The sequence below is a fragment of the Monopterus albus genome, unplaced genomic scaffold (assembly GCF_001952655.1).
Source record: "Monopterus albus unplaced genomic scaffold, M_albus_1.0 scaffold89.1, whole genome shotgun sequence".
Taxonomy (NCBI): domain Eukaryota; kingdom Metazoa; phylum Chordata; class Actinopteri; order Synbranchiformes; family Synbranchidae; genus Monopterus; species Monopterus albus.
The window spans coordinates 63,641-87,405 of NW_018127969.1; the positions used below are offsets into that span (position 1 = coordinate 63,641).

General features: G+C 38.8%; 3 protein-coding genes across 5 annotated transcripts; 1 reads left to right on the top strand and 2 right to left on the bottom strand.

Moving 5' to 3' along the window:
- Window positions 1–3,261: 3,261 nt before the first annotated feature.
- Window positions 3,262–5,564, bottom strand: LOC109964522 (40S ribosomal protein S26). The gene is made up of 4 exons (XM_020607877.1): window positions 5,472–5,564; window positions 3,858–4,035; window positions 3,610–3,740; window positions 3,262–3,352 (listed from the first exon to the last, which is right to left on the bottom strand). The coding sequence occupies exons 1-4, from the start codon at window positions 5,472–5,474 to the stop codon at window positions 3,317–3,319; spliced, it is 348 nt and encodes a 115-aa protein (XP_020463533.1). The 5' UTR covers window positions 5,475–5,564; the 3' UTR covers window positions 3,262–3,316.
- Window positions 5,565–7,553: 1,989 nt separating this feature from the next.
- Window positions 7,554–11,582, bottom strand: fkbp11 (FKBP prolyl isomerase 11). The gene is made up of 6 exons (XM_020607803.1): window positions 10,828–11,582; window positions 10,660–10,722; window positions 9,003–9,090; window positions 8,825–8,858; window positions 8,590–8,660; window positions 7,554–7,802 (listed from the first exon to the last, which is right to left on the bottom strand). The coding sequence occupies exons 1-6, from the start codon at window positions 10,951–10,953 to the stop codon at window positions 7,594–7,596; spliced, it is 591 nt and encodes a 196-aa protein (XP_020463459.1). The 5' UTR covers window positions 10,954–11,582; the 3' UTR covers window positions 7,554–7,593.
- Window positions 11,583–11,821: 239 nt separating this feature from the next.
- Window positions 11,822–20,885, top strand: arf3b (ADP-ribosylation factor 3b). Of its 3 annotated transcripts, none has more exons than XM_020607806.1 (5): window positions 11,822–11,946; window positions 16,034–16,254; window positions 16,349–16,459; window positions 16,558–16,682; window positions 18,900–20,885. In XM_020607806.1, the coding sequence occupies exons 2-5, from the start codon at window positions 16,107–16,109 to the stop codon at window positions 19,059–19,061; spliced, it is 546 nt and encodes a 181-aa protein (XP_020463462.1). In that variant the 5' UTR covers window positions 11,822–11,946; window positions 16,034–16,106; the 3' UTR covers window positions 19,062–20,885. The 3 variants fall into 3 exon arrangements, with proteins under 3 accessions (XP_020463462.1, XP_020463461.1, XP_020463460.1); XM_020607805.1 differs by lacking the exon at window positions 11,822–11,946 and adding an exon at window positions 13,905–13,978; XM_020607804.1 differs by lacking the exon at window positions 11,822–11,946 and adding an exon at window positions 13,985–14,022.
- The last annotated feature ends 2,880 nt before the right edge of the window (window positions 20,886–23,765 follow it).

Sequence of the window (23,765 nt, forward strand, 5' to 3'; positions counted from 1 at the left end):
TGTGAAGGCCATGGGGGGGGGGTGTATGAAATGTGTTTTTCTTTTGTATGACTGCTCGTGTTGCACGATACCTGCCAGAATATTAAGATTATTTTAAACTATTTTATAGAATACATCAAGGACCTGCGCATTTCTCTCAAATGTGAGAAAAACGAATTGAATGTTTTTTTCACTAGGAAAGGAGTACGAGTATCACTGCCACAGTTTTAGAGATTAGTCAAGAAGTTGTGATCTTTACAAGTCTTCTAACACTTTCCCTTTCATTACTACATCAAACTGCAAACCTACACTAACCTATTTATGCTATATTTAAATATACTTTTGGTGGTATTATTCATTGTATTGTGCCTTTCTTCACTCTGATCAAACCTTGTCAATTAGACTGAAGGACAAGAGCTACCAACAGTCATGAAACAAATCACTGTAGGTGATGTTAGAGATCATGAGGTACAAAACAATACAAGTACTTTAGTTGTTTTCTAGACACCATAAAGTCTCCAGCTTACAGCTTTGCACAATTGCTATTCATTTCAACAAAAGTAGGATTGTTTTTTTTTTTATTATTATTATTTATTATTATTAAAGTGGTGGTAAAGAACCAAATCTGTAAAGATTTTTAAGAATAAATGTGCATGGCATTTGGCCCATGCTGCTATGGCATGAATGAGTGCGGTGTTGAATGGCAGTTTACAACCATCCTTGCAGATTAAGCCCAAAAAAGATGTTTTATTTGCATTTTCTTTAAACACATTTCAGCCCACAAATCACTAGTGTGAGTGAACCAGGTGTAATGTTCAAAATTGGCCTTGTCAGTTGTGATTTATAATAAATGATCCTGTTTAGGTAATTGTGTGTAGAAACGAAATGTGTCAGTTGAACGACCACTGTCAACTTGTGATTCTGGCTGCCTGTTTACATGTTAAAATAATACAGTTGCTAGTTAATATTTGCCTATACAGACAGAGTTGTACTGAGCAGGCTGATGTGTCCAGGTTTATTTTTTGGGGGGTTTGGGCAGGGGGGCTCAGCCTTTATTACCCAGTGTGTCATGGAGAGGCAGGCATGAAATAAGGGAGCCAGGGAGGAAGAGTCCTGGGACAAATGTCAGCACTGTGCATGTGCACATGATGTGCGATGCTGTGACCCTTCGGCTGCTGGGATGCCCCTGACTTAATTAGTCATAATTACAGAACTGAGCACAAATTAATACCCAGTTTGTGTTGCTACAGAGGACATGTTGAGATCTGTCTCCATGTAATCATTTTAAATAGCCTCAAAAGAATGTTTGTGACAGGCTGACTCCTAGATTCTTCTCATAGGCTGGAAAAATACCAACAGTAGTCAAAATCATTAGTTGACTTGCGTTCATTAACTGGACAGAAATCTGACTTACTGAATAAGATTTATTTATCAGAATATTTTGACATTTGATAAATATAGATCTTTTCAGCCTCATTAAAAGTTGTTTTTCAAAGTTTATTTTTTATTTTTTGTAGGCTAAATAGAAACCACTGAACCATTCAAGGCCCCATTATTTAGCATTATGAGTGGTTCCTTGGTTCTGTCGTGCACTGAACTCAAGCCTGTATAGATTTTTACTTTTTGTTGTCTAAATGAGCAGAAACTCTGAAATATTTCTGTGAAGAGGAATTAAAAAAGTACTTTGTTTTCATATTATTTATAGATTTGTGTGGTTCTGTAAACACCAAACAATGGTTCCCTAATGGCTGAGCCAAAGAACCACTTCCTCCTACTACTAAGCACTTTTCCCTACCAGAGCGGCAAAATTAAAATGAAAGAAAATGACTATATTTGTACATATGGTGTGAATTAGGAAGAAGCTGCAAGGTAAATTTTCTTTTTCATTGCTCTGTTAGTAAATCCTTGTAGATGTTAAAATGTTCTGGTCCTCCCTTAGTTTTGCAGAAAACATTTAGAAAAGATCATTTGGGATTTCCCCTTTAAAATAACTTATGTAAATATTTACCTCAATGCAGTTATGTTTCAAGAATTGTAAAGTTTTTACATTGAGCTACATTTGTTTGGACTGGTGCGCATCGCTATTTGAGATTTAAGAGGAAAAAGTCAGTGCACTGTGGTAATCAACAGGTTATTGTAACAAATCTAAATAGATGGTTAAAATGTTTCTTCCAAAGTTGATTATCTTGCCTTAATATAATAAAATATTGAAATGCAGTTTTCTGCAATCTAGTGTAAATGATCTGACACCAAAGTCATGATAGTAGATTATTGAAACTGTCATGTCAGCCTGCATGGGCAAAAAAATGCATTGACTAATCCACCCATCTTCACTGAGCGTAGACAGAGTTAGGCAAAAACTTGTATCTGCACAAAGACCCAGGTGTGATTCTTGGTGTTATGTATGTGTAGTCAACTTTGCTATTGTGCCTTGGGCCTGAGGTCTTTTCTGCATTTTCTCCACATTTGAAAGCCTCACATTTTAAGTGCAGTGCTTGTTTTGTCCATTGTTAATTCCATAGTCCAAGCACTGCGTATTACAGAAGGCTCCGCATTGTTATGGCTGTAACAGAAATTTTATATGACAGTTGAAGAGTATACTGAAAACCACCACTGACCCTGGCCAGGATCAATTTTTCAACTTTTAATGCTGACAGCTAGGAACCAAAGAAATAACCTGATTATAAAGTAGGAAACAGCCTGCAAACCTTAAACCTCATCAGCTGTGTTGGACTTCAGTATGACAAATATTGTAGGAAAAAAATGTTCTGCAACAAAGCAGGAGCAAATTCACCATGTTCTACCCCTCTTTTCCTTCAAAAAATTGTTTTGGTGTAGATTTATTTTAATTCCCATGTGCTACACTGGACAGTAATGTACTTCTAAACCTGATGTATGCGATACCTCCTCAGCCTACAGTCAAGTTTCATTTTAGGCTTAACAACCACGTAATAGTCTACATCAACTCAAGACTACGCTTCTGAAAAATACCTAACTCTAGTTGTGGTTCTTTGTGTTCCAATGTTTTCCTTGTTGCACAATTATTTCCCTAAAGTTTTACCCTTTGTTAACCTCTCCACCCCTGTAAATGGTCTGATATTGCTTTAAATAACTGCAGAGCCTTTTTAAATGTACCATATGTAATTATGCATTTGCGTAATTTCATCTTGAACTACTGTAAGTTTTGTAAGAGTCTATTCCAAATAAAATATGTGACAGGCCTGTTTTTCCTACAACTGCACAACATATGGTCCATTAAGAACAACAAGCATTACACTTCAAGTTTTTGTAAAGATTTCAGAATTTATTCAGGTGAACAGCATCTTCAAATTCTGTTTTACATAGGCTTTGGAGGAGCTCTTGGTGCACCAGCCTGTTAAACAGAAAAATGTCAGGTTTAGATTCATACAACTCTCATTCCTAATACTGACTTGTCAAACACAGGTATAACCAGCTTCATTTGGGTGTATCAGTTCTGGTATTGTACATTCTGGCTAGTTTCAAACGAACCATACCTTCATAAATAGCTACACCAGTATTTTTCCTGATTAGTCCAGAGCATCCACAATGAAATCAGACTTCATAAAGCTAAACTGACCATGTGAGTGTAGTTCAGTGACTGATACTTACAGTGGGCCTGAACCTGGGTGGTGGGGTGCGGTCTTTCCTGGCCTCACAGGAGCGGTTCCTCACTACCTTACTGTGGATGGCACAGCTGACACAGTAATGTAGCTTCACATAGAGCTTGGGTAGAACATATGCTGCAGAGTTGACATATGAAAGGAGCTCATGAGGATATGGCACCAGGATAAAAATGCAAAAGACAAATAGCTTGTGATGATGTGTGAAGACCAAAAAAAAAAGGCAAATATACTCACAGTCAAACACACTGGCCTCTGAGATGTCCCTCACAGCCGCTGCTTCCACTATGTTTCTGATGACAAACTTCTTGATGGCTTTGTCCTTGGGGACACAACGGGCACAGTTGGTGCAGCGGATGGGCTGCACATGCCCGCGGCCCTTCTTAGCACGACCGTTATTCCTCCTCTTCTTGGTCTGTAAACAAAGGCTACAGTTAGTACAAGCTACATTAGTCTTACTGGTTGAATAGTGAACCTCAATACTTTGGTGTATCATTAATGATCTCAAATTTATCAAGCACCAAAAAAGTGGTGCATATATATATATATATATATATAAAATCACTTGAATGTTGCTCTTTTTCAATTCAACAAATGAGAGCATCTTGACCAACTGCATCACTATCTGGGATGGCAGCACAACTGCTATGGATTGCAAGTGTCTGCAGAAAGTGGTAAAGACTGCGGAGAAAGTCACCAGGACTCCACTGCCCTCTCTGCAAAGCATTTACCACTGCAGGGTGTGTAGGTCTTCAAGGACCTCCAGCACAGACTGTTCATACCCCTGCCCTCCAGTCGGAGGCTCAGAAGTGTGAAATGCAGGACTTCTAGACTGAAAAAAAATTCTTTCTGACTGCCATCAGACTCCTAAACAGCTGACTCAGGATCTACCTCATGTAATTCCATCTGTACTGTTTACATTCTCATTTTGCACATGCATAATTGCACTCACTGCTGAGTAATTGCACTCCACAGCTCCCATGTAGCATATATTCTCTCTGCATTATACTGTGTTCTTGTTGTATTTTTGTTTACTTCCTTCACTTGCTGCTTTAAAATGCCTTGGATTTGTGATTTTACTGCCTATTTAGATTTGTGTTACTGCTCATCTACTTTATATTTCACTTGTATTAAGCGGCATTCATGTGGACGGCAAAGTAAGAATTTCAATGTACAGGGAAACACGTTTCCTAACTATGCATATGACAAAACACTTTGACCTTGACCTTACTTTTACACAAATTTGGCACAAGACACATTTAATGTTTACAAATTAGTGGGAAAAAATAACTGTCAAATTTCCATACTGCTCTTTCAAATTTGGCAGAAAGTGACAACAGATTAAGGATAAATACAAGCTACAGTCCTATTTACCATTAACAGTGTAAACGTCATTTACAAAGCGCGTTTTATCCTTGTTTCGTTAAGTGAATAGCCTGTAACATTGTCGTGAGCACGACGTTTCATTAAACACTCTGCCTAAGCGGCTGCTAACGTTGTAAATTATGTGCTTTGTTGTTTAACGTTTCATTTTAACTGAATCATTAAAAACACAAGAGACAACGGCATTAGCGTTTGTCCCACATCCATTCGGTCTCACCACATTAGCAACGGCGTAATACTTTGCTCGCTTAAAGGAACACATGCACAAAACGGCTAGCCTGCTATCGGATAGCATTAGGCCTAGCCTCGTTTTTACCAACTTTCGCGATAAATCTAATGCACATCCCCTACACTGCGGCTTGGACACGTATTTATAATGCATATAAAGGCACGATTATATATAAATAGCAAAATATAACATCATTTTATTCTGGTTTTATCATACGGCCGCAACTGAAACATACTCACCATGATGCACGGGAAGCCGAAAAGAGAACCGGAAGAGGCTGTACGGCGACAAGTAGTGCAAATCGCTCCGCCCTCTTTATCATCATCATTAGTTATAAAAATTCTTGTTCGACGTCAATAAAAACACACACACAAAATCAATTTCATGTGAAAAAAAATAACATTAATAAAATTTTATTCCCGGATGTATATCAGTGTACACTGTTTAATCCAAACGTCACTAAGTGAGCGGAGCTGCAATAACCTGAACCAGAGGGTCCTTGCTGTTGAACAACGCAGTCTAATAAAACAATCCTAAACAACTTTTTCAGTTCTTCCTGTAGAATCAATGGAATACAGTTTAAAAAGAAATATTATATATATATTGCCCGGAAAACATATTTTAAAATAGATAGGTGTAGTTACGTTCTCAATTTGTGACTAGCCCGTTGGCATTGCCTTATTTATTCAGTTGTTTAAGTGTCTTTTTCTATTCTTACTCATAAAACAAGCCGTTTATTTAGTTAAATCCCTCTAATAATGCTAGTACCATATCCAAACATGTCACCTTTTTGGTAGTTAGTCCATTTTTACACACTGTGGTATTCTTTCCAAATTGTCTGCCCTTTACTTTCTTTGCATAAGATGATATGCAAAACATACAAAAGATCCAAAGAAAAACACACTTAGGAAGGCGAATGTCAAATGTTGGATTATAGCAGCAAAACTGTGCAGGTTGTTCCAAAAGTGTTCTTGCACTTTAACATGAAGTTGCTCTGTAACATATTTTTACTCTTGATTCTGCTGCCAGGTTTTTTGTAAAAGTCACCAATGTGGAGTAAAATTATTAACAAAGTTATGCTCTAGGATTAGTTCTAACATTTTATTGAATTAAGTACTTATTTAGTAGAAGATTGACACCATGATTGTTGCTTATTTAACCTGTGTGTTCACTTTGTATGTGTATGACTAGTCTATCATATTAGAAAAAGAAGAGTTAAGATTTTATTTTAGAATACATAAGTTTACATACTTATATGTCACAGTTATGTTTACATAGTTACATATTACCTTATGTGTTCACTGAACCACTGGTTAATATTTACTGTATTAGTCACCGAAGCACTGTTCAACATTTTAGTGTCTTGTCCACTAAATTACTGAATCTCATTAGATTTACAGCACTGGCTAAGAGAGTCCACGGTGAATTTATTATCACCACTGGGCTAAAAGTGAGGGGAGTTGCAGGTCACTGGAATTCCCAGGTTAGTGAGACAGAGATTAGATCTGGACGCATGTGGAGGAGAAAGCTTTAAAGGTAGAAACATCATGCACACACACACACACACACACAGGCAAGACAGTTTTAATTAGTAACATGGAGCAGGTAGTAGGAAACATAGGAAGAAGTGAGTGTGTCTATAGGAATTCAGGCAGTATAGGATTTCTTCCCCTTCTTAGGGCGCGGTCTTGGATGATTGGACCAGAGAGGACGGACGGACTGAAACACCAATGGGACAGCATGAGAGGCACCAGATCAACCCACATTGCACATTTCAAATTTGTATAAGAAATTGGGTTTCCAGGAGGGTAGGTGTTCCCTCTCGTACTGAAGACGAGTTGAACGGTTTTGCTGTTGAGGGTCAGGGCTTCAGATAGAGACGGAACCCAGAGCTCTGTAATTGCTTTTCTTTAACATTGTAATAAATATTTTAAAGGTTGTTCTGACTTTGACTCTTCCTCAGAAACGAACATGCAGGACGGTTAAGTCCAACACCATCAAGAGAGTTTATAATTCTGCACTCCTATAATATGTAACTCAACTGCTGCTTAAACCGTACTAATAGTTACAAGTTGTATAGATTTATTAGGGTTGTAGCACCACTATCACAAGATTCAGCCTCAGCTGCTGTTTCTGAATACAGATGAGCAGATTCTTCAACCTCATGAATGTGCAACTTCTTTGTTAGTGCTGGGCAACACATACTCTAAACACCAAAGTTTAAAGGTAATGGTTGTATTTTCAAAATACTTTAATTCCAAGTCTGAATACATCTATTAAAAGCATGTATAATACTAAATACACATAAAGAACACAAAATACAATTTAAAATGTTTATTTAAATAGTTCTGTGCCTTGTCATTATTTCTTCTTGATCTTCTTATCCTTTGCTTTCTTTTTGCTGGGTTTCTGGTCATTGGCCTTTCTGTAGAGGTACAGTCCCACCAAGCCGAGTAGAGTGGGCACCAGGGCCAAACAAACAAGGGGTAACACGTCATTGATCATTTTCTGCCATGGTGTCTGCTGTGTTACCGAAATCACCTCCACTTCAAACTCCAGAGCAGCATCACCTAGGACAAATCAAGTCAAATTCACTGTAGTATAAAATATGCAGCTGTATTATGTATAGCAAGAAGGGAAGTGTGTGGTAGCATAATGTGCAAGTATATTTCACTCAATGTCCATATGGGGACAAAAAGTCCCCAAAAAGTAAATGAGTACATTTTAGAGTGATGACTTGGTTTATGGGTAGTATAAGGTTAGGTTAAGCCTCATACCCTACACGTTGCCTGACATGCACCTCTCCACAAATGTACAGTAATTACACGTCATGGTGATGCAGACTGCAACAGTTGTGATTGGTTATATCGCATTTTATCGTTCATGTCTCTCAGCCAGACAAGCACGGAAAATCCCCCCTAATTGTGCCTCATGTGGTTCAGTGGTTGTACAGAACATCTCCTCCAACATCTACTTTCTTATCTGTGTTACAGTAATTTCAGTAAACGTAGCTGCTATTCAGCATCTATTAGTTTTAACTTCAACATGACCCGCTCAGTTTCAGTCATCATTGTTAGTAAGTTGTGCAGAAATGCAACACAGTGGCATAGAAACCCCACGGTCAACTACCGTTTTGATGGTGTAATTGCAGCGTGAAACAGAAACACCGGCGCACAAGTATAACTGCTTACAATGGCACAGGCCACTTGTGTAGACTCAGTGTAGGCTCCATGTAGATTCAACAGAGAACCATAAATCAAGCTTAAGTCTCCAAGAAATGAATGTAAGTCAGTGTAATGTCTCCTGAAGTTATGGAAACAGCGTGTGTGTGTGTACTCGTGTGCATGTGTTCAGTACCTGGAACTGTAGGAGGGTAACCTTTTTTCCCATATGCAAGATGAGAGGGAATAGTGGCTTTGATTTTTTGCCTGGATGACAAATACAAAACATATTTCCTCTAGAAGCATTTCTCAGATTCCATCACAAAACCGTTAACTTTTGAATCTTTTTATTTGATTCCTGACTGCATGCAACTGTAAAGTAAATCCAATGCTAAGCTCTTTCACTCCAATGGACCTTAATATACACTTACCCCTCACACACGCCAACCAAGCTTTGTTCCAGACCTGATAAGAAAATCACACAAAGCCAATCAGCAAGGCAAGCAAATTCCCTGCCACACAGCACCCAGCAGTTATCTCCCAGATGTAGCCAAATCAGTCACTGACTGAGCAACACAACCTACACAAAAGGAATATTCTTTAACTTACCAGGAATCACTGTCCTCTTCCCCAGCTCAACAACAAGAGGGTCCCGGGACAGAGATGAGTCAATAACTTTTCCATCCATTAGTTTACCCTGGACAGTAAAACATTGAGAGGCATGAGATAGTAGCTGTCTCTGAGATAGGTTTCATTGAGATGTTTGTTTATATTGTTTATAAATGTACCATCTTAAAATTATGTTTGGTTAAAAGTCTGGTGCTCTTTATGTAAGGTTTATTTTGATGTACAGGTCACATGGCCAGCATTTATTAAAAGGCATAACTGTGGCAATATAGGATAGAGCCAACATGGATGCAGAGGAAAGACATACAGCCCCAAAATAACTTTATTCTGTGGTTCAAGATGCACATACAGGAAATATTCTTTATTTGTTTATAATGTTGTTTATGTGCATGGACAATGTAACATGTGTAACTGATTTTACATTTAATAAGACTTACTAATGTTCTAAAATCCAATTCCAAAATCCTCAAGAATTTTAACTGTCCCAATTAAAAATATTCTGCCTGTAGCACACCGAAATTTTTTTTTAGAATCGTTGCTCCAGCCAGAGATGACATATGTTCCTGGTGTAACAATGCATTGTGGAACAATATGTTGTGATTCAAAAACATGGATCACAAAATCAAGTCAAGACTCCTATGTAATTTATGTGAATGCATGAGGGGACAACAGGCCAGTCTGTTTACTTAACCAACCAGCTGCTGACCCTGACATTCAGTACAGTTAGCTTAGCTACACATTACATTAGCCACACTCTAACATACAAAATAAGGGAAATGTCTGAATAAGAAACAAAATGTTTGAAAACTATTTTTGGGAATTTACATACCTAAGAACTAATAAATAATTGTGACAGTTTTCCTTCTCACTGTTAGTGTGAACGTGTCGAACTGAATCGTGAGCTGGTTGTATTGTTAAATTCATACTTTCAGACTACAACAACATACAAAAAATTCAAATGGTCTACCTACCAATGATTGGCAGGTATTTATTTTTCAGGAAAATCAGTTGATTTGTTCTATCAACCCATTGTGTTGGTAATACATGAGAGGCACATAGTGGAGTTGACTGAATTTTAATGACAACAGGTCAAATGAGCAAACCGACTGACCTATTACATTGTGTTGCCCTATCTTGTAGCTTAAATTCATATTATAAATGGCTTTTACATTCCTGGAGATCAACATGTGTGAGGACTGAAAACCAGGAGCCTCCAGTACAGCGCATGCACTCACTGGTTGTGGTGCTGCCCCACTGACAGACGAGCTGTTACTGCTGACGTGTTGAACCGCCCCATCGGTGTAAAAGCAGAGACGATGCCACACACCAGCTAACTGCAGACAAACCACACTAACATAGGGTACACTAAACCTCTGTCTGCCCCATGTTCAGTCAGTGGCCATTTCAACCAGGTGCACACCGCATAACTGTTTGTTATCCATATGTGTCAGTGCACTAACACAGCTGCGTCCACATCGTTCACGCAGACGTTGCCACATAGACAACAGTTGCGTTCGTCATCAGCCGGGCCGGTGTTGTCCGGTTTCCCTTCAAATCGTTGTACAGTGCACACTGAGCAGGCTGGATTGTTGTTACACATGAAGCCGACAACGAAGAAGTGACTGCTGTTCTGTCTTACCGTGTAGTGGATTTGCAGCGTGTCTCCCATTCTGGAAAGTGCAGAGCAAGTTTCAGGTCTCACCTTTGGTCAGAAGAGTTAAGTGTTAACACAGTTGCATTTGATGTGTAAGTGCTGTTGTGTCGCTGCAGCGTGACTGTTACATTGTAATACGCGTGTCCCACTCACCAAAGTCTCCACCAGCAGCTCGTGTGAGGCACTGTCGTCTGCTTGTAGGAGTCCACAGGTGAAAACGGCGAGAAGAATCAGAAAAACGCTGCTCTTCATTGTGAACTTCTGCAAAAGAGCTGCCATCCAACTATTTCCGTATAGGCTTCTGAACACAGCAGCGGTGAGAGCGATATAGCGCCAGTCTGTCCGTCGATCCCTGTGTCCAAAATGGCTCAGCACCAGCTAATGCTGATGTGTTATAAAACTGGAGCGATAAGAACTAGCAGTCCGCGGACGTGGTCCCAACACCTGGGTCTCCCTAAAGAGCCCGCCTCACACATTCCGCCAGCATCCCATCAGGCTGCCGTGGTGGGTGGGAAGCGGAGGCGCTGGGGGCGGCGCTGTGCAGCTCCTGCCCGGCTCTGAGCAGACATGCTGCACATCCGCCATGTCGCTGCCAGTCCTAGCCCGGTGGACCGGACTGCAGAGATGTGAAGATGACAGAACGCAGCTTCAACCCGGAAGTGATGTGAATTATGCTGTAAAAATAGACTAAAGACCACGAAAACCTGTCTCTCTGACCCCCCAAGTCTGCGTGACAATATATATCCAAAGATAAATAGGCAACAAGTTCAATTAAAAACACATCACATTTGCTTGACAGTGGTCTGATAACATTCCCAAACCCACCTTCAACAGCCTAATTTCATTCAAAAATAGCTAAACTCTGACTGGTGCACAAAAATACATGACATCACAACATGAGCCACTTCAAACTACAGAAAAAACAAAAGCAAACAAAATAATAAATAAGCAAATAAACAAAACTGTCCTAACTTTGCCAGAAAATATTGTTTATGTTTGTTTTCAATCTCACTGACAACATAAATGTTTCCAGGGCCTTTAATCTCATATAACTACATTTTAAACATTAGCCTACTAAACAGTTAATCGAAATGCAGTGTTGCTTAAATGATTATGCCCAGTTCATTCATGCTTAATTTTACAGATGACACCTCATTATTACACAAAGCCGGTGTACTGGGTGTATGCAGAGCTGAATTAACAACCAGAGGAAAGCAGGCAACAGCCCTGGGGCACCAGACCTTCAAGGAGGCTCCAAAGCTGACCATGTTGGTATGCATTTATGGTCATTTGATAAATTTGTGCAACCTATGACTCACACCTTTATCACTTATTTTCAGTTTCAGTTTCAGTATAGTGCTGTCACAGATTCCACCATGTAGAAAGACATCCTGAATACTCTAGAAAATCTAAGACAAATGCATTAATGATAAATGTCCTGGGTTTTGAGCTGACACACCTTGTTGCTTATTCATGTCTAACCATGAAACTTGATCATCCATCTTTTATGTAACAATATGCTAAAGCAAATGTGTGCATCATATAAGCAGCTACATGGTAGAATTTAAATTCATCTTACTGAATAGGTTTATGATCAAGATACATAAAATTCTGCCTCAGTTGGCACCAAAATAGCAATGAATTCAACTAGGTTTTAAAATTCACGAGGCTCGTATAAATAACACATTTTCTGTGGTAAAACCTGGTGAAATCATCTCATTATGAATCATATTACACAGTAACATCACACATAAGTACAATGTCACACTAAACAGTTTTCTACCATTTATATTTTTGCCAGTGATTGCATGATCATTTCCAGTACTTCAGTTAAGAAACTAAACTTTGTTCCTCATCTGAGGATGACAATATTGCACAAGAGTTATGTAATACTGAAGATAATCTCACCATTTCCTAAAAACTCAGTAACTTCACACAGACGAAGGGGTTTAGTTGTCAGGATCAGTAGCAATTAGGTAACGTCCATAATCATTTCCTTTCTTTTTTGACACATTTGTTGTCAAAAAAGAGTATTTACATCTATCACTAAATTCATCTACTACTGGGCCATGGTCAAGATCATCTTCATTAAATAAAGACATAATCACAGAATAATCTGTAAACTTAACTTTATGTCTGCCCTTATGATGGCTGTGACACTCACTGGTATATAAAACAAATAAAAGAGGTGAAAGAACACACCCATGGGTGGAGCCAGTGGAGGATAAAAGGACATCAGATAAAACTCCCTTAACTCTCACTTTCTGAGACTGGTTCAATAAAAAAAAGTCATTCAACCAAGATATTGAACCAGAATCAATGTTGAAACTGTTAGTGAGGCAGTCTGATAAAATATGAGGTTGGATACAGTTAAAAGCAGAGAAAAAAATCAATAAAAAGCAGCCATGCAAAGTTCTTGATGCCATCCAAATGCCTCTGATCCCTGTGAAGTAGGGTGCCTACAGTAACCTCCACACCCCCTCCTGCCTTATAAAGGAAATCATAGTGGGTCCAACATGTTCAGAATCTCATTCAAAATCTCATTTTTCTCAAGGGTCTTCATATCAAGAGAAGTAAGTGCTACGGGTTGAAAGTCAATAAGAAATGTAGGTCCTTTAATCTTGAGCACAGGTACAATTACTGTCTATCCAGAGATGTGACACTCTCTGAAGCTGAAGAGCCTTCATAAAAATAGAGTAAAAACACTTAAGACAGTTTTTTGCACAGTTCTTCACCAGTAATATTACCAGAACCCAGGCTTTCAGCCCTGGCTGACATGCACGGTGAGGGGAGTTGTGCCCAAAGTGGAGTCATCAGGACTAAAATTTCTTTTGAGGAATGGGTGTGAGGGGACTTGAAACACATTTATTAAAAATTGTTAGCTGCTACCACAATCAGGTCTGTACAACCTGTATTTATACTTAGTTGTGTTCATAATTAATCCGTAAAATTATTATATGGGAGATAATATTTTAAGTCTTGACAAGGCAGACTGATGTGGAAGTAAATCACTGGCCAATAAAACAAAGGACACCATTTTCACATCTCTGTTCAGATCCCATTTTACTGCGACAGTATTAAAAATATTGCCTGTGTTTTATAACACAAATCAGGACTGCGGTGAAAATGTTCCAAAAGCCAATGTCAAATTGTTAACAAGCCTCTAGCCTATACAAACGTTATCGTCCTTTCTCAAGTACTGTATTGGGTTGGTTTTGACACCTACTCTCGCGAGATCTCGTTAACTGCTGAGTTGTCCCCGGAAAATATCGTGAGATATTTAGTAGAGGACTACTCAGCCAAGGTAAGTGAGGACCCTGGTACTATCATCAACCTGCGAATATACATGTAGGTCCCATAAATGAACGTTGTGTTTGTCTGTGCTGTGATGGTTATGTAGCCTCAGTGTTCTCCGGCCTGAAGCAGCGGCGGGCGTCTCGCTGGCAGCATGGTGCTTTCTGACGTGATAAGCGGATATATGAATGGAGTGAATGAGGAGAATACCAGATAGCCTTCTCGCTAGCTACCGTTTGTCTCATCCATTTAACGGTTATGGTTACACTACAATGATATATTAGTTTATAACAGATCAGAAAACGAGAAAATTATCGATCTTATATGCTGAAATAAAGAATACATCTTCAGCAAAAACGCAGAGATGTGCGGGGTCGATGTTAATGGCTGATAACAGCAGGATAGCTGCAACATTACCTACCGTAGCATCCCTGGCTAACTAACGTAATCTGAGTCACCTGGAGCCAAGTTGTCATGATCAGACCGGCGTGTCGCGGCCCTGCTCCCAGACAGTAGTTGTAAAGAGCTCATAGTTGATCCGGGAGATAGTTAAACGTCGTGTGTTGGATGAGCAGCGATAGTGTCGCGATCCTCTTCAGCACCATGGACAGGGCTGCAGCTCTGACATCCATACTTTTTAGGTTCTATCTAAAATAGAAATGTGCTCTTTTTGAATTGAGTCTCTCATTGTTGCTGTAGGACGATTAGGCCAAGGCACTTTTTTGATAAGAATGCCTTGAGATATACAGTACTATAGATATAAATTGAAACACCTTGTCTTTTTTGCCCACACTGGAAAACAAGAAAACAACAGGATATGCGTGAAATCACTGTGCAGTTCTTACTCTCACAGTGTATATTGGACACTGGAAATATATTTGACTCATGTCCTGTGTTGACAATTGTATATTAAAAGCATTTTAGCCACTCATTGGTCCTACCAGTGCTGTTCAGCACCTAGAAGCCGTTTTGTGTCTTCTGTGATGCATATTTTTCCATGTACACTCACCACACTCCAAATATTCCGACCCTCTCATGTATGTAGCTGGGGAGGACAAAAATGTAGAGACACCTCTAATATAATGTAGTCCAGTAATAAACATATAATTTAATTTTTACATTTATGACAATTTCACTGAAACATTTTGAACATCATAAACACAGATGTTAAGGCAGAAGTCTTGCATTGAATTGCATACAATGGTACAGGTGTACCTAATAAAGAGGCCAGTGAGTGTGTGTTTGCACCATATTCAAATAATATTATCACTTTGTTTCACAATATGGTATTTTTATTATTGCTAATTCTGCCCATCCTGAAAGAAGGATCCATTTTCTGTTGCTTTTCCTGGGCTTTCTTTTTCCCTGTTGAAGAGCTTTTCCTTATCTGAGGTGAGAATCTAAAGACAGAGGGTGCTGCATATTGTGCTGATCGTAAAGTCCTCTGAGGCTAATTTGTGATCATGGTTATATAAAGAAAATTTACTTGACATGACCTAATGTAGCATACAATATGTTGTGACATTGTGCTGCATTTTAAAATGGCACAGCTCAGCATTACTGGACTATAATGGAAGTGTAGCCTTCTTCTGTTTCTTTGTCTCCGGTTTTGTGTTCAAGCCAGGCCTGGTAATGTAGGACAGTTTGTATGTGCTCTCAGGGCTTTTGAGTTGTTTTAGGTTAACATTCAAAGGAAAAACAAAAACAGAGAGGGTCTGAACAGATTGCGCTGTAGCCTGGAGTCATGGCACTGACTGCGATTATGACTGTGGGCAATTACCATAGTTTTGCACCTGTCTTGGGGTGTGCTTTTTAGAAGTGAGATTTTCTGGTATGGTAGTGTAATGTTTAGTTTTGTTTTCCTAAGGTGCGAGGGGGTTAGCTGGAGCAATTCCTTTACTATTAACTTACCAAAGGCCTTACAGACACTTTGGCTTATCTATAATTCAGTTTTTTATTGAAAAGTGTTAATAATTTAGACCAACATCATTTTTTAAAAATGTTTTCCTTGCAATACTGCAACACATCTAAAAGTAATACTAAATGGTTATTTGCTGTGTTTCAGTTCAGCCCTCCCTGCTCAACAACTGAGACATTGCAGAACAACAGCACTAAAGTTTAAAAACCTGCTCTGCATCATGGGGAACATTTTTGGAAATTTGCTGAAGAGCCTCATAGGAAAGAAGGAGATGAGAATCTTGATGGTGGGGCTTGACGCAGCAGGAAAAACAACAATCCTATACAAGCTCAAACTGGGAGAAATAGTCACCACAATCCCAACCATTGGTAGGTGCACATAGTAGTAAAATATCTACGTGCACACTAAAGATAGACCACTGTGCTTGTTTTACATGGTGTCTGATCTCACTCTTCTTTTCAGGGTTTAATGTGGAGACAGTGGAGTACAAGAACATCAGCTTCACTGTGTGGGATGTAGGTGGGCAGGACAAAATCCGCCCCCTTTGGAGACACTACTTTCAAAACACACAGGGTAAACAGAGCTAACACCTGCCTAAACAGAGGAACACTTCTCGAGATAAGCAGTGGAGATAATGGATGGATGGATGGATGTTCTTCTTGTTGTTTCAGGTTTAATCTTTGTGGTGGACAGTAATGACAGAGAGCGTGTGAACGAAGCACGAGAGGAGCTAATGAGGATGCTGGCTGAGGATGAACTGAGAGATGCGGTCCTCCTTGTTTTCGCCAACAAACAGGCAAGGAACCATTATTGTTGTGCATACACCATTGTAATAATTGCTTGGGGACCTCTGAGCAAATCCAATGTTTTGTTGAATTTAGATTTGAAAAGAAGTAAATACAGCCACAGCAGACACACATAAAAAATTGCCTTTTTCAAAAGTTGTTTCTGTTCATGTCACAGATTTAATTTTCACCTACTCCTCTTCCTGCACATCACTCCAGGCTGAGATATTTTTAGGCTGTCTTGCAGCACATTGCATTTAAAATCTGACTAGCTTTAAGATTAATATCATGTGTGCACAGCATTTGTTTCCGAAATGGCTCTGGCATCTTCAGATATTGCTCTGAATATTTCAGATGTTGACTTTTTTTGATAAAGTCGCAGTTAAGGTTTCCTTCTGATGACTCTTCTATAGACCCTGTTTGTGCATTAAAACTGTACAGTGGAACAGTGCATTACTGCTTCTGCTTTAAGTTGATATAACTAATTAGGATCTAAATTCATAGATATTATTAACTGTTAGAAATTCAGTATATATGGTATGTGATGCTGAATTAATAACTTCATGAAAAGAGGGGGTAAAAGAAAGGAGGATGGAAGAACTTGAAAACAATCCAGGGCTGAATGGGGAACAGGAATAACAGATACTAAGACATTAATTAATATTATCATATATTATCATAATATAATTAATATTATCATTAACATTATGTGAAATTGTCCCACACCTCAAAAACTCCCAAATCTTTTACTTGTGACCTAGTTGTATTTTTTCCAGTAGCATGTACAGTTGAAGTCAGAAGTTTACATACACCTTAGCCAAATACGTTTAAACTCAGTTTTTCCACAACTCCTGACATTTAATCCTATAAATACTTCCAGTCTTAGGTCAGTTAGGATCACTGCTTTACTTTAAGAATGTGAAGTGTCAGAATAATAGTAGATGCAAACCGTAGTCTGCCTTTGTTATGGTGGTCTCGGAGCAGTGGTTTGTGCCTCGCTGAGCAGCCTTTCAGGTTATGTCGATACAGGACTTGTTTTACTGTGGATACGTTGGTACCATTTTCCTCCCGTGTTTTTATAAGGTCCTTTGCTGTTGTTCTGCGATTGATTTGTACTTTTCAGACCAAAGTATGTTCATCTCTAGGAGACAGAACCTGTCTCCTTTCTGACTGGTATGATGGCTACATTGTCCCGTGGTGTTTATACTTGCATGGTATTGTTTATACAGATGAACATGGTACTTTCAGGTGTTTGAAAATTGCTCCCCAGGATGAACCAGACTTGTGGAGGAATATTTATTTATTTATGAGGTCTTGACTGATTTCTTTTGATTTTCCTATGATGTCAAACAAAGAGGTACCGAGTTTGAAGACAGGCCTTAAAACACATCCACAGGTACACCTCCTGTTGACTCACATTATATCAGTTAGCCTATCAGAAGCTCCTAAATCCATGACATTATTTTCTGGACTCTTCTCATCTGAGTGTATGTAAACCTCTGACCTGCTGGTATTGCGATATAGTGAATTATAAGTGAAAAAAGTTTATCTGTAAACAACTGTTGGAGAAATTACTTATGTCATACATAAAGCACATGTCCTAACCGACTTGCCAAAATGAGAGTTTGTTACGAAATCTGTGGAGTGGTTAAAAAATCAGTTTTAATGACTTCAACCTAAGTGTATGTAAACTTCTGACTTCAACCGTATATGATGTAATGATGGCCATAAACTAACAATGATTTTCATTATCAGTAAACCTGCCTGTACTTTCCTAAATATCCAATAATTGTTTTCTCTATTAAAAAAAATTCAGAAGATGGTAAAAAAAATGTCCATTACAGTCTAGTTCATGTGCACAATGATAAACTGATAAAAATATGAAACAGAAAAGCACAACCAATCATCAAGTTGGAGAAGTTGGACCTGGCATTTTTTGCCTTAACTTAAACAATTAATTGTTTATCAAACTAGTCATTAATTTTATTAGTTTATGTGACTATAAAACAATGGCACCCAAATGTTCAAATGCTACCTTTCTGTTGCTAATGTTGGTTGTTTTGCTTTGTCGTGAATGTTTAAAAGTTAAAAGAGAGGTTCTACATTTAGGTAAATAAGCTTATTTGTTTTCTTTCACAGAGTTTGATAAGAAGTTAGATACCGCTCTCACACCACCTCCTGTGAAACCACTATCCTTATCACTAACTGACCACTCGCCTCTTTGACAGGACTTGCCAAACGCCATGAACGCCGCAGAGATCACAGACAAGTTGGGCTTACACTCCCTGCGCCACCGTAACTGGTACATCCAGGCCACCTGTGCCACCAGCGGTGACGGCCTCTATGAGGGCCTTGATTGGTTGGCCAATCAACTCAAGAACAAGAAATAAGAAGAAAACTGGAAACAGCAGCCACACCGGCATTTTATTTGTTTTGGGAATGTGGGTTAGGTTCAAGGGTTTGGGTTGATAGGTGTAGCAAGCGTCTGTGACTGGAGGAGATTTTAAGCTTTTTTTTTCAGTCTGTTGAGGTTTCTAATAGTTTTCAGTGATTATTGAAAACAAATTCTTATGTACTCAATATTTAATCATTCCACACACACACACAAATGCATACTAACCATAAGCAGTCACTTCATACACTTGCTTTTCCTGTGTCCACATCTTGTCCTTAGGTGCAGAGTGCTGTATGTTAGTCTCTAGATGCTGTACCGAGTCGTGTGTGACTCCGCTGAGTCAGCTTGAGTCATGTATGACTTTTTTGTTGATTTATATTTTTCAGCTGTCGGTCATTTATGAAAAGAAATGTTCTGTCAGTTGCACTTCCTGTTTTTTTTCCATAGCCATTTGTTTTGTTTGGGAGCAGTCACAGCTGGCAGCTCCATGTCACCATGATTCACTTTAATGCTTTCCTCTCCCTTTGAATTTGTGAGCAATGCTGAGGCACTTTGATACTCAGATAAAGTGTGTACACGCCTGTGAGTGTGAAAACACACTGTATGTGTTTGTGCAAGCGACCTATACAGTATTAATGGAGAACAATTCTGTGAAGGAGACAAAGCCAGCGGGGGTGGAGTTTCCCCTGTCACATGTTTCTACTCCCTGTGTGGAAGCCTGACCTGCATACATCCTGGTAGATCTCGTTGGCACTGCTGCATACGTTTCCATCCTCTGAGCTGCATGTTGACCATAGATTTCCTCTAACTGCCACCATTTTCTGCATTAGTTGGCACACATGCTTAAAATAGCTTAGTCAGCTTTATGGTCTTTTAATGTAAAAGTAGTATATAGGTCAACCTGCACCTAAACACAGCGCACATGACCTGCACAGCTGCTACTTGTCTCTGTCCATATGAGTATTCAAACTGCATCAGGTTGCTCTCACTTTGTGTGTCCCAGATGTGCATATCGGGGGATTGCTCTGTCCCTGAAAATTCTGTGTTGCTGAATGTGAATATCATCATGGCTGTAATGATATTTAGTTGACATGCACATTCCTTTATTTCAGTGATGTGGCAGCATAATTATGTGAAAGAAAAAACAGGGTATGCAGATCAGTGTCTTGGTGCGAATCACTTCTGAACATTACTGCGTCAGCTGTGGCACCAGCAGAACCCACAGGTTTTTGTTAATAAAACTATTTCTGTGTGCCATACATGGGTACTACTGATCATACACCAGTGACAGTACAACTCTCTGTATATCCAGTCCACCAACTTATCAGTGCACATCATTCACATTTATCATCTATTATATGTCAAATTGTGTGTTTGATCTTTTGGGTTTTGTGGCCTTATATTTAGTGATGACTTTAAATTGATTTCTTCTCAGCTCGTTTGGTTCCAATTTGGAGTCACATATATTTTATCTATAAAGAATAAGTTACATATTCATTTCTCTAGGCAGAATTTGCACCACAGTTCAAGAAGGTATCTTTTGATTTGCCAGAATGCTTGATTCATATTTGGTGGTAGATTTCTTTGGTTCATTTCAGGGTGAAAAGAAACTTTGATGTAGACCGTTTGTGAAACGATGATAATCAGTACAAAAAAAGAAATTTATTCATTCTGTACCGTTATAGTTACACAAGTAGATTATAAAAAAACAAAAGGTGAAGACCATGTTTCAATGCTGAATGCATGGAGACATCTACATGTAATGTAAGACAACTAACAAAATCCCGCTGTATTACAAATAAACCCATTTTCTGTATGACCTGTCTCATCAGCTGCAAGTGAGTGTGACTGGTGGATTTACACTTGTGTTAAATTCAGTTTTATAAGCGATGGACAACAAATGCAGAAGGTTTTGCTGTTACAAGCTTCTACCAGAAGAGGGCAGTCTGTAGCAACAGTATCTGTTCAGTCAATGTGGCTCAAATCAGGAACAGCTGTGTCAACATTTTACAAATTAAAGTTACATATAGTGGCTTTTGCACTCAAAGGACACGCCTAAGATTGTTTTACCATCCATCCAACCATTGGCTGTACTGCTGATCCTTATATCTGATCCCTGTTTATATACTGGAGTTTGAACTGATGGCAAAAACATCAGACCACCATTTAAAGAACAGCACTGAATAACTTTTCAAAGTAGATAAGTATAGTAACAGTTTTCAATTAAACTTTGAAGAATGTTCATAGAGAGCATTACAAGCATTTCCTCAAAATTTAACCTTATAACAAGAATATGTGGTGTAATTTTTGTCAGTTTGTATGAACCTGAATCATGGTTATGTATATTACGCATAACTGTACTTATATCATATACTGCAATATAATAATTGTATTCTTTTTCATAATATTTATTTTATACAGTGTGTGAATATGTGTTTGAGTCAGTTACATGTGATTCCAGTAGACTTTTCTGAGAGTGTTTACCTGTTGCAGCCCGGGTTGAACACACATGAGGAAACATATTCACCATAATGTTTTTGTATTTCCCCAAACTTCTTCTGTTTATCAGCAGGCTGTTTTTGTGAGAACAACAAAGAAAAAAAAAACCTTTTGAGACTGACTTCCTGGTAGTGGTAGAATATTAACCGTTTGCTTCAAAGACCCCTTCTGCATTTCATGTGACTCACAGCTCAGTCTTTGTGGCAAAACAGAGATGTTTTGCTGTCAGATGTATAATTCTATTATAAAGAACCAAGGATGTTTTTCTTGCATATGTGCACGTATGTGAGTTCATATATGAGCCAAACTGGGGCTGCAGGCAGAGCCAGTTTCTTCAGAGCAGCTCAACTGGCTCACCCACTCTTACAGGCAGAGGATGTTTGCATGAAGCTTAACTAACAAGATGACAAGAGATAAGATGTTCTAACCATACTAGATATTAGTCTGGGGCCAAGAAGGACACTTCCTGCTGTGAAATTTCAACACTGAAAAAAGAGGTTCTAATCACACTTAGATTACCTAACTGGCACCTCATACAGATCTAAGTTCAGCAATAAAATCACGTGGCAATAAAAAGATAGAGCAATAAAAAATTTTTACATTTCCAGGCAAGGAGTATACAGGTGTGTGTGTGTGGGGGGGTCAAAGATGTATTGTTAAGAATGTTCCTGTAGATGATGTATAACAGTGACAAACAAAGAAAGAAGAGTTGTTGTTGTTTGCAATACTGACTTTTTTTTAGTGCTTGGTTATTTGCTTTAAGGTTATAAGGGGCTGAGAGGAAATGACTCACCTGAAACCATAAAGCAGACAAACTGAGACTTATAGTTTTCTATAGGGCCACTTCATCACTGGAATGCAAAATGTTCAAAGATTCCAGACGTTCACTGAGCTTTGGAAATTAAATTAATAAATTATTATTTTATGACCCATGACTGTTGAAGGAATGAGGCGAGAATGCAACACCTCTATTCCATATTTGCATTTTACAGTGGTTGGGCACAAAAATGTGAACACTTAGTGTGACTTGTTTTCAACCAGTGTATGGCTCGTGCAGAATATGGCTCTGCTCACATGCAGAAGATGTGAAGCAACTTAGTACCAAGAACAATGACTTCATATTGTTTTTGAGAAATGCAATTTTTGGACCCGCCTTCTGTCCTTGGTGTTCAAGATACCACATAAACAAATTATTCCTGCTTCAGCTCTGGTGACCTTTGTTGCCAATCATCTTAGCAGCTCCCGCTCTGCATTCCCCATCTGTCTTGACTGTCAAACTTTCTATTAAAGGCAAAATGCTCTAACTGTGATTATAGGTTTCAGGGCCCATTGACAGCACTGTTGCAAAAGCTTGTTGCTTAAATAGAGCCATTTGATTGGTGGCTTGTGAATGCATAGCACAATGCTGGTAGGACTGCACACACACCACACACACGGCAACTTCCATTTTTTCTTTCAAACCCTGTTTAGCTAAATAATGATATTTTTCTTGAACTTAACAAATACTTGAATTATTTCTGTATTTTCTTCTTTTCTTTTGGCTGTTACAAGAGTTAAATAAAATAAAGTGAAACCAAGTGTTTGTTCTTTTTTCCCCCTACGCTGTGGAATAGTTTCAGATATTTTTTTTAATGCATGATTTTTTTTTAACTCATAGTCTTTTGTGTTATTGCAGTTTTGTCCTTTTTGGGTTGCTAATTCTGTCTCTATTGCTCTTGTGTCTTGTCCTGTCTCTTTAATCTTTAACACTTTTATTGTGACACTGCCAGCTAACCTTCGTTTTGAAAGGTACTGTATACAGTATGGGTACAACAAATTCTGCAGACTCACTGTTTACTATTACCCAAAGCCTCCCATACTATTAGCCCACAAAATCAGTTTTTCCAGAGGCTTAAATCAGCTGGGGGTAAAGTATTTTTGAAGATGATTATAATGATGACAGAGGACACTATAGCACCCTATCCCTGAATGCATCCATCCATGTCTTTCATGTTCAGACCATCTTGGTATTTTTCAATATGAATGTAAGAAACAGAATATTACATGCTAAATAATCTTTGAAGGTGTTTTCAAGGTTCTCATTGGGTTTCCAGGTGTTCCGTGTAGCCCTGTGGCTGCAGGCAGGGCCCTCCCACGTAAATCAGTGCCAAAGAGACGCGCTGTGCTCCAATCACTGAGCTGTAGTGATTCCTCTGACACA